Source organism: Oncorhynchus keta, chromosome 14 (assembly GCF_023373465.1).
Source record: "Oncorhynchus keta strain PuntledgeMale-10-30-2019 chromosome 14, Oket_V2, whole genome shotgun sequence".
NCBI lineage: Eukaryota > Metazoa > Chordata > Actinopteri > Salmoniformes > Salmonidae > Oncorhynchus > Oncorhynchus keta.
The window spans coordinates 66,915,647-66,931,605 of NC_068434.1; the positions used below are offsets into that span (position 1 = coordinate 66,915,647).

At 46.7% G+C, this 15,959-nt stretch overlaps 1 protein-coding gene across 3 annotated transcripts in view; it reads right to left on the bottom strand.

Annotated features, from left to right (window-relative positions):
- LOC118394161 (myotubularin-related protein 13) overlaps nt 1–15,959 on the bottom strand; it is a 172,540-nt gene that overhangs the window by 21,815 nt on the left and 134,766 nt on the right. For all 3 annotated transcript variants that reach the window (XM_052462198.1, XM_052462197.1, XM_052462200.1), the window contains 6 exons: nt 11,011–11,181; nt 10,626–10,900; nt 9,423–9,595; nt 8,698–8,771; nt 1,412–1,607; nt 1,086–1,213 (listed from right to left, as the gene is read on the bottom strand). In XM_052462198.1, the coding sequence (XP_052318158.1) occupies nt 1,086–1,213; nt 1,412–1,607; nt 8,698–8,771; nt 9,423–9,595; nt 10,626–10,900; nt 11,011–11,181 (1,017 nt within the window). The remainder of the gene's footprint in view (nt 1–1,085; nt 1,214–1,411; nt 1,608–8,697; nt 8,772–9,422; nt 9,596–10,625; nt 10,901–11,010; nt 11,182–15,959) is intronic.

The following is a 15,959-nucleotide window of genomic DNA, read 5'->3' on the forward strand; positions in this document are numbered from 1 at the left end:
GGAAACAGAATGTACGGAATGTTCACATATTTCACACAGACTGTCTTTCCAGAGTGAGGTCCGATTCTCATTGACCGCCCTGAGACCCAGTAGTCCCTCCTCTCCCCATCCATCCCTCCCCCAACATCCCACCAGTTCCTGCCTGCTTTCCTGTGGATCCCCAGCAGCCTGCAGCTCTCAATAAAGGCCTGATAATGCACCCCAGACTTAGACACAACCCTCTGGCCAGGCTTAGTAACACACACTCACACACTCTTGCTCGCTAACACACACACACGTGCGCACACACACACATGCCCAGCCAGGCCAAGTGACCCCCTCCCCACATAAAGGCCTGTTTTATTGTCCGTGTTACTAAAAAGATAGGAATGAACCATAAAAACTTTACAGCACTACATGAATTGTGAAAGACCAAAAACATGTGCACGGTTGCCTTTTTTCCCTTCAAATCAAACTCAACATAGGTTATTCATATAACTTCCAAGAAATGTATTGATATCAGGCTGGATATAGGGCAGAGTCTGTAGCATATGCATTCCTTTAATCTCTCCAAATGTCACAACTGATCAGTAATTCTGGGTTCTCTGTGAATCTGTTGTACATGTTCAGGCAATCTTCCACATGGTTTGGGGCAAAAGGAGAGAACACTCACATACGTGGACAAACTATGTTAACATCGATTTAGCATCTAAGAAATGGGACTGTACTGTACTTAATGAGAGGCAAGGGAACAGTAAACATTTAGTCGCCCATGAATGCTGCAGCGCCATGTGTGACCAACACACTTCAGCTAATTCCTACAGTTCCCGCCTTGGGCCAATCAGTGTAATTTTGTAAATGCCGGATCTCTATGGCTAGACGCTTCATTCACCAAAGTTATGTCAAAATCGGCCCAGTGCTGTTTGAGATATCGCGTGTGACTAACGTACGAACAAACGGAGACAGATTCACAGATCCACGAACATAGACAGATCCCTCCACTATGAAGTCAATAATGGAAAAGCCCAAAGCATCATAATCACCTCTTTAATAATGCATCTTCATCATCATCCACATCAACAGGAGTAGCTGTGTATGTGGATTACCTGGAAGGATGCTGAGCGGAGCTGCAGTCCCTCCTGCATGTTTTGCTGCAGTTGGTTCTGGACGCTGATCTTCTTCTCTTTGGTCAAGGTGGACACTGGGAAGCTCCTGATCACTGCCTGCTCCCCCACTGCTCAGACACACAGGACACCTCAACATACACTTATATGCTAATGTATCTCATCCACACAACACATTCAAAACAGGCTTAATGTCAAATGATACCCTTTATAGTGCACAACATTGGGAAACCCAAACTGCACTATCAGCTTCTTATGGGTAATCTCAAGAGGGACAGATATAATTAGATGCTAGCTGGATGATTTACCTAGTGGGTCGTGTGGGGAGCCCTTGAAGATGATGCGATAGGTGGTGAGGAAGAGGGCTCCCTCTGCTGGCAGGATGTGCGGTCCCCCGAGCATCCCCCCCGTTGCCTCCTCTCTGCCATCAGAGTCCAGGACCACTCTAAGACCCTCCGACACAAACTCTTCACCAGGGAGCAGAGCTGGGCGCAGGATCTTAGGCTGGGTGGGGCAGAGGATGCACATGTTAAACACACTCCAACAGAACACTGCATTTCTTTTCTTTTCTTCATGATGCACAAGACACCTGTCGGATTCACGCCTGTCTCAGTGGACTAATTCATTGCAGAGACCACGGGGATGGCACCGTCTATCACTCTAAGACGTGATACTGAAATTGTGTATGGTTATAGTATGTAAAAAAAATAATAGTGCAACACTAATAAATCAAATATTTTAACACAAATTTGCTTTCTCCCTCATTGTATACGGTCGCTGTCCGCGGTTCTGAAACAATCTTCAGTGCAGCATAGAATTGGTCGCCTTTCCCTATGTGCATAATAGCACAGTTAACCAGCATATTGGGATTGAAAACATATATATATAGTCTCTGGTACATTTATTTAATGTTGTTTACACTGTTCCAAATAGTCAGGAAAAATTACAATATAATTTAACAGCAACTGTTTGGCACACAATGCTCAACGAAGTCAAACGTCTTCCACAGATCTGACTTCCCCTTTCCCTCCTGAGCAACCAGTAAACATTTGCCCGTTTCGTGTTGCTTTTTTCACGTCCTCCTGATCCATTTTACCGCCGCGTGTTATGGTACTCAGAGTTTGTTATAATACATAAGTATTCAGACCTTTTTCTATGAAACTCAAAATTGAGCTCAGGTGCATCCCGTTTCCCATTGATCATCCTTGATGTTTCTACAACTTGGAGTCCACCTGTGGTAAATTCAATTGATTGGACATGATTTGGAAAGGCACACACCGGTCTATATAAAGGTCCCACAGTTGACAGTGCATGTTTGAGCAAAAACCAAGCCATGAGGTCCAAGGAATTGTCCATAGAGCTCAGACAGGATTGTGTCAAGGTACAGATCTGGGGAAGGGTCCCAAAACATTTCTGCAGCATTGAAGGTTCCCAAGAACCCAGTGGTCTCCATAATTCTTAAATGGAAGAAGTTTGGAACCACCGAGACTCTTCCTAGAGCTGGCCGCCCAGCCAAACTGCAAAAGGGGGAGAAGGGCCTTGGTCAGGGAGATGACCAAGAACATGATGGTCATTCTGATAGAGCTCTAAAGCTCCTCTGTGGAGATGGTTGTCCTTCTTGAATATTCTCCCATCTCTGCAGCATTCCACCAATCAGGTGGAATCAGTGGCAAGACGGAAGCCGCTCCTCAGTAAAATGCACATGACAGCCTGCTTGAAGTTTTCCCGAAAAGCAACTAAAGACACTCAAGACCATGAGAAACAAGATTCTCTGGTCTGATGAAACCAAGATTGAACTCTTTGGCCTGAATGCCAAGCGTCACGTCTGGGGGAACCTGGGTGGCAGCACCATGCTGTGGGGATGTTTTCAGCAGCAGCAACTGGGAGCCTCGTTAAGATTGAAGAAAAGATGAACGGAGCATAGAACAGAGATCCTTGATGAAAACCTGCTCCAGATGGCTCAGCACCTCAGACTGGGGCGAAGGTTCACCTTCCAACAGGACAATGACCCTAAGCACACAGCCAAGACAACACATGGGCTTCGGGACAAGTCTCTGAATGTCCTTGAGTGGCCAAGCCAGAGCCTGGACTTGAACCCAATCTAACATCTTTGGAGAGACCTGAAAATAGCTATGCAGCAACACTCCCCATCCAACCTGACAGAGCTTGAGGGGATCTGCAGAGAAGAATTGGAGAAACTCCCCTAATACTATTTCCCCATAATAGCTTATCAAGCAGAAATTTGCATCCTGTAGCACAAATTCAAAAAGTTCTGGGACACTGAAGTCCATCCAGCTGCCCACTGCACTGAAGATAGGAAACACTGTCACCACCGATAAATCCACGATAATTGAGAATTTCAATAAGCATTTTTCTACGGCTGGCCATGCTTTCCACCTGGCTACCCCTACCCCGGTCAACAGCCCTGCACTCCCCACAGCAACTCGCCCAAGCCTCCCCCATTTCTCTTTCACCCAAATCCAGAGAGCGAATGTTCTTAAAGAACTGCAAAACCTGGACCCCCTACAAATCAGCCGGGCTAGACAATTTCGACCCTCTTTTTTTAAAATGATCTGCCGAAATTGTTGCAACCCCTATTACTAGCCTGTTCAACCTCTCTTTTGTATCGTTTGAGATTCTCCAAAGATTGGAAAGCTGCCGCGGTCATCCCCCTCTTCAAAGGGGAGACACTCTAGACCCAAATTGCTACAGAGCTATATCTATCCTAGCCTGCCTTTCTAAGGTCTTCGAAAGCCAAGTCAACAAACAGATGACCGACCATTTCGAATCTCACCGTACCTTCTCCGCTATGCAATCTGGTTTCAGAGCTGGTCATGGGTGCATCTCAGCCACGCTCAAGGTCCTAAACGATATCATAACTGACATCGATAAGAGACATAACTGTGCAGCAATATTCATCGACCTGGCCAAGGCTTTCGACTGTCAATCACCACATTCTTATTGGCAGAAGCAACACCAATGGTTTCTCAAATGATTGCTTCGCCTGGTTCACCACTACTTCTCTGACAGAGTTCAGTGTGCCAAAACGGAGGGCCTGTTGTCCAGACCTCTTGCAGTCTATGGGGGTGCCACAGGGTTCAATTCTCGGGCCGACTCTTCTCTGTATACATCAATGATATCGCTGCTGGTGATTCTCTGATCCACCTCTACGCAGAAGACAACATTCTGTATACTTCTGGCCCTTCGTTGGACACTTAACCTCCAGACGAGCTTTAATGCCATACAACTCTCCTTCCGTGGCCTCCAACTGTTCTTAAATGCAAGTAAAACTAAACGCATGCTCTTTAACCGATCACTGCCCGCACCTCCCCGCCCATCCAGCATCACTACTCGGTTCTGACTTAAAATATAAATATATGAATACCTAGGTGTATAAATACCTAAATACCTAGGTGTCTGGCTAGACTGCAGACTCTCGTTCCAGACTCACATTAAGCATCTCCAATCCAAAATTAAATCTAGAATCGGCTACCTATGTCGCAACAAAGCATCCTTCACTCATTCTGCCAAACATACCCTCGTAAAACTGACCATCCTACCGATTCTCGACTTCGGTGATGACATCTATAAAATAGCCTCCAACACTCTACTCAACAAATTGGATGCAGTCTATCACAGTGCCATCCGGTTTGTCACCAAAGCCCCATATATTATCCACCACTGCGACCTGTACGCTCTCGTTGGTTGGTTCATACTCGTCACCAAACCCACAGGCTCCAGGTCATCTACAAGTCTCTGCTAGGTAAAGCACTGCCTTATCTCAGCTCACTGGTCACCATAGCAGCACCCACCCGTAGTACATGCTCCAGCAGGTATATCTCACTGGTCACCCCCAAAGCCAATTCCTACTTTGGACGCCATTCCTTCCAGTTCTCTGAGCCAATGACTGGAACGAACTGCAAAAATCACTGAAGCAGGAGACCCATATCTCCCTCACTAGCTTTAAGCACCAGCTGTCAGAGCAACTCACAGATAATTGCACCTGTACGTAGCCCATGTGTAGCCCATCCAACTACCTCATCCCCATACTGTATTTATTTATCTTGCTCCTTTGCACCCCAGTATTTCTATTTCCACATTCATCTTATGCACATCTACCATTCCAGTGTTTTATTGCTATATTGTAATTACTTCGCCACCATGGCCTATTTATTGCCTTCATTAGATAAGGATAGATATCAACACATCAGTGCATTAGATAAGGATAGATATCAACACATCAGTGCATTAGATAAGGATAGATATCAACACATCAGTGCATTAGATAAGGATAGATATCAACACATCAGTGCATTAGATAAGGATAGATATCAACACATCAGTGCATTAGATAAGGATAGATATCAACACATCAGTGCATTAGATAAGGATAGATATCAACACATCAGTGCATTAGATAAGGATAGATATCAACACATCAGTGCATTAGATAAGGATAGATATCAACACATCAGTGCATTAGATAAGGATAGATATCAACACATCAGTGCATTAGATAAGAATAGATATCAACACATCAGTGCATTAGATAAGGATAGATATCAACACATCAGTGCATTAGATAAGGATAGATATCAACACATCAGTGCATTAGATAAGGATAGATATCAACACATCAGTGCATTAGATAAGGATAGATATCAACACATCAGTGCATTAGATAAGGATAGATATCAACACATCAGTGCATTAGATAAGGATAGATATCAACACATCAGTGCATTAGATAAGGATAGATATCAACACATCAGTGCATTAGATAAGGATAGATATCAACACATCAGTGCATTAGATAAGGATAGATATCAACACACGTCAGACCTAAACAACAGCCGAGCATATCGAAAACAGAAATCTATCACACACACACACATCATTATCATGTCATAAAAGCAACACATCAACACACAGTGTGTTGCACACACACTCAGCATCATATAGGTGTTATACACAGCTACCTACAGTCACTGATGCTTTACCAAGAAAAACAAAGCATGTGCTCCGTGGAGACTGATCATCAGTAATACTCCAAGTCAATCATTTGGTCCTTAGGTACATGCAAGTCTTTACAATTATTTCCAACTACAATAATTAACTTAGTTCATTTTGATATATGCATTGAGTGTAGTCTACGCAACATATATTTAACACAACTCTTACCCAACACTACCACAATATATTGATTTACATGCTTCAAGAAATGCTGGAGGATCCAAAGCAAACCCCTCGTCAATGAGCACTGACAACTGCTGAACATCTGCTTTGAGGTGCTTCGTAGCAACCTGTAAATCCAAACTCCATTCCACTGTGTTGGAAGTCAGTTTCTCTTCAGCTCCCCAGCAGAGCCAGGTCTGAAGCTGGTCTAAAAATGCTCTGCCTCTCTAGCTCATCAAACTGCAGCCAAGTTGAGCACTCTCGTGTGAGGGGGCCTAGACAGTAAATGTCAGAAGGTCATGGTTCTGTGCAGTGTTCATATCTTCCATGGGGAACAGAATGGTGTCACTGGTCCCTCAGAGCACAGCCTTTACACACAGAGTGTGTGTGGGGGGGGTCAAGGTCAAGCCAGTCCAGTGGCTGTGCAGTTGAGTTCTGGGCTAGTCTGGCCAAAAGATAAGAGGAGGATGGTCCTGCTGATGTTGGATGGCTCAGGGCCAGTGTGTTAAAGGCCCCAACGGCTCCCCCAGCACCCCAATATGGCTGCCAGCTGGAACTCTTAAGTAATCACCCCTACACACAGACTAGACAACCCACCCAGCTCCGCCAGAGATACAAGCGCCAGCGATAGCAACTTATCACAGTGACCCTTTCACTGCTTGTAGCTTGGAGTGCCCAAGGTACACCAGTACGTCCAGCTCCCTTAACTGATTGTTTAATCCCGACAGACCCAACAGCGCTACCTCCTCCTCCCCCTGAGCCTTGGGCCAAAGCAGTAGCAGGTTCCACATAGAGGCAAGGACAGCTCCAATTCCAGTCATAAATCTCTGTGCTGATGGCCCACCAGGGTCATTCCTGCGCTTGTTTACAGAGTTCACAGGATTGAATGTGCTGCTGGCAGCAGAGCTGTGTGCAACGTGGTCTCAGCTATGAATGTCAGACAAGGCCCTGCCAGACAAACATACAAATCAATTACACTGGACCTGACTGGGCCCGCAGTGTCCTGGGAATGAGCCGACCAGGGGGAGAGACCTAATCAAGAGCTGGCAGTGTGATAAGGCGCACAACAGCATCACTGTAAGAACCCCAGTCTGATGGCTGATGAGTGATTACCGCAACATTACTGGAATCATAGGCACATCAGCTACAGAACACCACTTTCCAGGAGAATAGAGGTTCCGACACCACTTCCAGGAGAATAGAGGTTCCGACACCACTTCCAGGAGAATAGAGGTTCCGACACCACTTCCAGGAGAATAGGGGTTCCGACACCACTTCCAGGAGAATAGGGGTTCCGACACCACTTCCAGGAGAATAGGGGTTCCGACACCACTTCCAGGAGAATAGGGGTTCCGACACCACTTCCAGGAGAATAGGGGTTCCGACACCACTTCCAGGAGAATAGGGGTTCCGACACCACTTCCAGGAGAATAGGGGTTCCGACACCACTTCCAGGAGAATAGGGGTTCCGACACCACTTCCAGGAGAATAGGGGTTCCGACACCACTTCCAGGAGAATAGGGGTTCTGACACCACTTCCAGGAGAATAGGGGTTCTGACACCACTTCCAGGAGAATAGGGGTTCTGACACCACTTCCAGGAGAATAGGGGTTCTGACACCACTTCCAGGAGAATAGGGGTTCTGACACCACTTCCAGGAGAATAGGGGTTCTGACACCACTTCATTATTAAAGGACACAGGTTTACTTCAAAGGCACAACAAAATTACTCCATTAATGAGATTGATAAAATTTTGGATGACAGTTCAGAGTTTCAAATGGTACTAATATTCATGATTGATAAACTAAATTTATATTCAGACAGACAAAGAACTCAGTGGCCCACTGCAGGGCGGCACCTACCTTCTGAATGGGTGGCCCAGTGCAGGTCAGCACCTACCTTCTGAATGGGTGGCCCAGTGCAGGTCAGCACCTACCTTCTGAATGGGTGGCCCAGTGCAGGTCAACACCTACCTTCTGAATGGGTGGCCCAGTGCAGGGCAGCACCTACCTTCTGAATGGGTGGCCCAGTGCAGGGCAGCACCTACCTTCTGAATGGGTGGCCCAGTGCAGGGCAGCACCTACCTTCTGAATGGGTGGCCCAGTGCAGGTCAACACCTACCTTCTGAATGGGTGGCCCAGTGCAGGGCAGCACCTACCTTCTGAATGGGTGGCCCAGTGCAGGTCAACACCTACCTTCTGAATGGGTGGCCCAGTGCAGGTCAACACCTACCTTCTGAATGGGTGGCCCAGTGCAGGTCAACACCTACCTTCTGAATGGGTGGCCCAGTGCAGGTCAACACCTACCTTCTGAATGGGTGGCCCAGTGCAGGTCAACACCTACCTTCTGAATGGGTGGCCCAGTGCAGGTCAACACCTACCTTCTGAATGGGTGGCCCAGTGCAAGGCAGCACACCTACCTTCTGAATGGGTGGCAGTCTCCTGCTCTCCCTGTGGACCGCCTCCAGAGTTTCCATCTGCATGGCCACGATGCCTGGGGTCAGAGGTCATGTCCAGTTAGCACAATGTCATGCACACACAAAAACACATACACAAGTTACCCAACCCAGGTAAACATAAACACATGCTTGTACACCCCTAATTACAACCCCAGGAAGTCAATATTTACAGATTTGAAGGCCACCACCTACAGTGAGCTACAAAAGTATTGGGATGATACAATGACTATGAAGTTAAAGTGCAGACTGTCAGCTTTAATTTGAGGGTATTTTCATCCTTATCAGGTGAACTGTTAAATCAAGCTTGTGACTCTACAAAGTTGGATGCATTTGCTGTTTGTTTTGGTTGTGTTTCAGACGATCTTGTGCCCAATATAAATTGTAAATGGTGTAATTTTTGAGTTACTTTTATTGTAAATAAGAATATAAATGTTTCTAAACACATTAATGTGGAGTCTACCATGATTACGGATAATCCTGAATCAATCGTAAATAATTATGAGTGAGAAAGTCAGACGCACAAATACAGGGTTAAGTGATAAAGCTGACAGAATTAGGACAGCGGGAGTTTGCTACTGAAGTCAGAGGTCACGGTGCTAGCAACAGCGCTCCGGGATAGAGGTGTGTTTGGGTATAATTGACGTTGTGTTTGGTAGTATTGAGGTTGACTGGGGGTCGTACGGTACCTGGGATCATGCTATGCAAACTCTTGATGTGGTCCTGGCTGACGCCACTCTCGGTGCACACCTTGTCAATGAAGCGGGCGATGAACCGTACCACAGAGTTGGCCACGTCGCTGTTCTCAGAGTCCTCAAAGCCACTCTCTGTGTCAAAGCTCTCCGCCATACTGCCTGCAATACTGCAAACACACATTTAGCCGGACTTTAGTCTTCATTAATGGCATGAGAATAGAACAGGCTGCAGAAAGGGATGCTTGAAGTTTTCCCAGAGATCCACATGACGATATAGTGCGTCTGAGGCCTGTGAGCATGGCAGTCTGGCGAGAGGTCAGCTGTGATGCCAGGACCGCTCTCGCGGTCTCTTGGCCACTTTTCACATGGGACGGTGATGTAACGTCCAGCGGGGTTTACAAAACACACAGATGAGATCCAGAAACAGGTCTGGGGCAAGAACCAAAATAGAGAAAATAACGACCAAATAAACAGTGCCCCCCCCCCCCCACTCATGAAACCAGCGGCAAAACAAGAACAAAAGGCTTCAACATTCTCCATGTAAACAATTCAAAGGGCCTAAAGTCTCCAGTAATACGCGTCAGTGGGGTCTAGCTAGGGGGCTACCGTGTAGCAGCAGTGCATACAGAAAGTGAAAGTGAGAGAAACTGGAGCTATGGCTTTGGCAAACTCTTCTCCATTTCTGAGAAAAGGCACACGTGCAGACTTTCTAAAATTGGTACACATCACGTTACTCTTAGCACAGAGCACTGGAAATCCCAATCTTTGTTTCTGTTGGCTGAGTGGAGGTCACCCCCACAGACAGGCTGAGTGTTAACCACCCTAGCAGAGCTGAGGCTGAAACTTTAGCAGGTGATAGGACAGTCAACGGGATGGACGTGGGAGTGGGCAGGATATGGCTGGGGAGGTGCTGTACACTGATCCGTTTTAGAGGCGATCATTAACACGGTAACGTCATGTCCGCCCACACACTTATCGTCACCTTATTACAAAGTACAAAATACTCCCCAAGCAAGAGCGCTATCATCCAAGATAACAGCCTTACATTTTAGTTATTTTTCCGATCAAGCGCATTTCACGAGGGCCATGCGCTTGTGTGCTGTGCCAAAATAACTGTTGATATAGCTGTGGGGAATAGTTAGGTGTCAGATGAATATCAGTGGGGTGCAGTGAGGTGCAACTAGCTGCTCTGCTCACCTGTTGGTGACGATGCTGTTGCTGCCACTCTCCCAGTCAGCGACGGGGTTGGCTCTGAGCAGCTTGTTCTTGCTGGTGTCCAGGGGGACCAGCAGGTAGACCAGGAGGCTGGCGTAGTGGATGGCCTGGCTGAACACCGTGCTCTCCTCGTTCTTCACCAGCTCCTGCTGCTTCTCCTTGCTGAGGCAGGGCCAGGCGCGCAGCTGCTCCGCTGCCAGGTCCATGGCCGTGCGCTCCAAGGCGCTGGGGGCCGCCGGGGGCAGGGGACCTTGCTCCTGAGGGGAGAGAAAGATATGTGCTTGTTAAGTGCCACTCTGCAAACGGGGCTAAAAAAGGTGATAGAAAAACAACCATTATTTGGCTTTGAAACCTCTCATTCATTTACCTTTAACCTGGCAGTGATTCCTAGTTTGTCTTCAGGGGCAGTGAGGTACAGGGCTCGGATCTGGTTCTGGACCTCACTGTAGAATGTGGCCTCCCAGAACTGCTGATTGGTCCAAATAGGATGGTCCTGGACACAGGTGTAGGCAAACTGGCTCACGCCAGCCGGCAATTTCTGCAGAAACGAGGGAATATTTTGACAGTAAGAGGCTGAGGAGTAGACACTTTCAACAGCTTACACTGAAGCGCTGACCAGCCAAACGTTCAGACCTGCTGACTGTCTGCTTTTGACTGAACGTACAAGAGAGTAGTTTGGGCTCAACGTCTCACAACTCGTGAAACTAACTGGGCTGTGGTGAGCATAGCTTGTAAAGACAACCATTAAAACCTGGGTGGAAATAGGAAAATAATCCAAAGCTGCCAAAGGTTTCAAGTACAATCAATCATTTCTCGTGGGCTGTAAGTTTTTAACACATACAACACCACACGAAGAACGTCACTCTCCTGCTCTCTCTCTGGATGAGTACTAAAAACAGGGCTCTGCTGTTTTTCCACAGTATGAATAGTGAAGTGAAGCACCTGTTTGCCCCCAGCACCTAGAGAGAACATGCAGCTCTGCTAAAGCCATGAAGACGGTTCCTATGTCCCGATATAAACACATGAATGTTGGGCAACAGCTAAGGCACCTATTAGTCCAGGACCCAAGAACACAGAGTGCCGACACGTAATACATTAACATCCTCACACCCACCTCTATGTTCCCCTCCTCCCCCCTGGCAGAGTCTGAAGGCCATGTGTCTTCCTTGAGAAACGCTCAAGCTTCTTATTAGATTAGCTTCTGATGTCTTCCTTCGGAGCCTGACACAATACAACACGGCGCTGTTCATTATTGCCTTGGTTTCTCCCTGAATGACCAGCGGCAGTGGGGCTACCGTAGTTACCAGAGGCTGCAGAACTAAAATGGCTACAGTCCCGGCACCTTGCCGAGGCTTAGCCGAGGGCAGGGGTTCGAGCACAGAGCCCTGGGGGAGTGAGAGAGTCGTGTGCCGAAGTTCAAAGGTGAGACTGAGAAGTGAGAAGTGATTCCAGTATACGTTGGCCTGTGTATCTCATCTCTCCTCTCCAGAGAGGTTTGAAGGCCGTTGGAGGGCAGCAGTAGACCGCCTGCTCAGCTCCCTCCCTGCTCAGGACAGCCCTACACCTTGAGTAGTATCCCTCTGATGTAAATGATAAATCCACTACTAATCCTCCTCTCCAAACCACTGTCATGAAGACATAATTCACCTCCAAATGTAAGCAGTCAGAGCGCAGCTTTATATCGTTAAGGAAGTAAGGAGGATGACGCCAATGTCAAAGCTCATACGGATAGTTTCATTTCCCCCGGGAACGTTTTATACACATTACATTTTCACAGGAAGGCCGTGTCTTATGCTAGTACTCAGCCATTTACAGGGAGCAGGGAGAGCAGGGAGCTGGTCTAACAACCCTCTGTCGACAGAGACAAATCTGACACGGCCACAAACTGTGGCGCTAATAGACTTACAGATTACCTGATTGGATTAACGAGTCTAGACTAAATGTACAGTGTTAAAGGATGGAAATGAATGAACCGTGGCCATTCATGGAACAGTGACCAATATGAAAAACAAGAACAGTAGACGCTTTAATGCAGCTGTTATTCTGGGGACCTGCACCAGAGAACAATATTTACAATATTAGTCATCATGCTCTCATGTCATATGGTGTGGGGGTCTTGCAGCACATTGAGTTGAGGTGTGTGTGTCCTCTCCTGTTAAACACACAGCCTGCTCAGTTGTCTGGAGGTCAGGTTGACCACGGCCGGTTGGCTCTCCCTGCTCTGATAGCAGAGGGGAATCAGGGTCTAGGCTGCAGTCAGAACCTACTACACAGTGCAGAGGGACAAGAGAAGACAGATGGAGGGATGGAGGTAGACGACCCTCAAAAGAGACCCATATGAACACTCCACTTGCCAAATGCAGGAGAGGAATGCAGGAAAACAAGCAGAGAGACAGACAGAGACAGACAGAGAGAGAGATAGACAGAGCCCAGAGAGAGCCCAGAGAGAGCACAGAGACCAAATAAGATGTCAAGGTCTGGCTAGGGGATCCCTGGATGATGATGTTCGGGTTTATTACACGACTTGAAGGAAAAGGTGGTAACTCTTTAATAATACAGTATTGCCCATATAGCTAGATAGACAGTGAGAGGGAGAGAGACTTATACAGAGAGACAGCTCAGGGTGTGTTCATCAGCTCTAAAAAGGGAGATATGATGTCTCATAGCTCTGATGGTTGACCTGTACTTATCTGGACACTGGAGGAAAAGTGGCGTGTTTGATCCGTGACCAGCCTTGGGCAACAAAATCGTGGCTGTAAATGGCTGTTTTGGAGGAAATCACTTGGCGTCCAGGGGTATAAAAATAGACATGCCTTTAGAAGTCCTTTGTGACAGAGACAGTGGGTAAAGAAAATAACCCGACTTGGACCAATCAAGCTTTATAGATTTATTCCCCATTAATCCCTATTGTGTCATTGGAGTTATTTGCATTCTGTAGCACTGAAGACGTCGCCATCCAAACAATGTATTTACACAGATGTCCGAGTCAAACAAACAGAGGAGACATGTGGAAAAGCGTGGAACAAACAAGTCCATCATGCTGTAAGTATTCATGCGGGATGTACTGTTAACATAAATGGTCTACAATGCAGAGTAAACAGAGACGAGTCCAGCTCTAGACGTCTCACAGGGACACAAAGGTCACGACGTAAATCATCTGCTCTCCCCAGGACCAAACGTAAAACAGCTTGACAGCCAAAACCTTCCAATCTCTCCACGCATAAACTGGGGCAGAAATGATTTAAAGAGTCCAATGGTTTTCTGTGTTGAGTCCAGAATCATGTTTGGGCTGCTGCCGCGGTGCATCCAATTGAAATGAAAGCTCAAAGAGCCAAGAGGTAGGCAGATCTCTACTCTTGGTCTACATTCGATTGCAAGAATAAAAACAAGATAAACAGGTGAGTTTATTAAAAAGGGCACAATAACACCGAATCAAACAGTCCTGACGCTTGTAGTAAGATGCGGTTTATCAGGAGTAAGTATATTTCCTAGGGATTCAGAAACATTTATACAGAGCAATTCAACAACCCGTGACTGCTAACTGAGATATGGCCTGTACAAAGGTTGCATGCAGTTTAGGTAAACTACTTACTGAGCCCAAGAGAGCACGCCAACCCAGTTTAACCCAAAAGCTCATGTCAAACACAGTTCAACCGGTTGGCTGCATTGTGATGACATCACCAGACATATAGCCCTCTAAAGTAAGTAACCTATGTTGTTCCAAGAGTGGTTCGTTTCGCAGACCTCACTGTGCTGCCTGCCAGACAGACCGAGGGAAGGAAGGGGCAGAACATAGAATATAGGTCAATGAAAGGCGGCTCTTCAGTTTGAACATTTGCCCAAAACACAAACCAAAACACACACAATGTCTCTCGCACAAACACTCTGTGGGAGCGGGCACATTGCTGGGAAGCTTCCCACATTCTGTAGTGAGGAGAGGTTGGGCAGCAGCACTGTGGGCTGAAGACAGTCCACTGGGGAGGGAACAGACTAGCCAGGCTACAGACTAGCCAGGCTAAAGCTAAAAGAAAGAAGACCACCGTGACAGGACAGTCCATATTCATCAGATTAAGTTGAGAAAAACCTCATAAGGCTTTCATGAATTGTCACTCTACCATAAGACTTAGGGGATTTACTATAAATATTATACTGTAAAAGGGTCATTTTAATTTAGAGTGCGTTTCTGGGGGCAGCCTTCCGATGGGGGCATTGTAGTGATTGAAGACATTACATACTGTGGTGAAAAAAACCCGGATGTGAAACCCTGACCAAAGCTCTTCCAGACCCGATCCCCACTTCTCATTGTAGTTACTGCGGGCAGCAGAGGTTGACGGATTGAGAGGCTCTGTGGAAGATGTCAATGAGGAGTGATGGATTACAGTTACAGGTGAAGCAGCGGTTTTATTAGGAAAGGGCCTTAAGCCAACTGACCTCGTTGAGAGGGGCTGAGGGAATGGTCCTTCTGTAGCTCAGTTGGTAGAGCATGGCGCTTGTGACGCCAGGGTAGTGGGTTCGATTCCCGGGACCACCCATACGTAGAATGTATGCACACATGACTGTAAGTCGCTTTGGATAAAAGCGTCTGCTAAATGGCATATATATTAATGTACAACTACCCGATAAGGTGATTTATACTCCTGTGGGCTGGGCATGAGGACTGGCTGGAGTAAAAAAAAACAACCATACAGTAACCAGCAAGGCGGTTGTCGTCAATGGCACGTGCTACCGTACAGCATGTATTGTGTTGATCCCGCCTTGCCACTGCAAGCCGGTATAATATGTACAATTCACTATTTACACAGATGGAATTACACCTTTTAAGGAAAGCAATAGGCCTGCTCTTGTAAAGTCACCTACATGAGAAACTCAAAATAAGAACTTGTTTATAATGAAACTATGCAGCAAATTCACAAGGCAAGCCTGGACTACTGTGGTTACGTAAAAGGTGTAAAAAAAAAGGTAGCCTAATCACTCAAAGCCCCTTGAGCACTGATTAACTACATCTTTCCATGGAGATTACAGACAGGTTGTGTGTGTGTGTGAATTCCGCTGTCCAAATGTCTTTCCGGGGATACCTCTGGCCCAGTTTGAAGTCCCATTGTATTACAGGTTCTCCCTACCCCGGCATGACCCACAGGTACACACCTATCAGATCAGCTTCACCTTCTAGGAAATCTAAATGGGATCCACCGACAGCAGGTTGTCTTAACTTGAGGGCAGGGTACTGTTGTAGTAAGGTTGGAGGGCTTAGCAGTTTAGTACTGAAGTTAGGAGGTTAGGAGTACTTGGACGCAGATGTGCAACATGTGCAACATG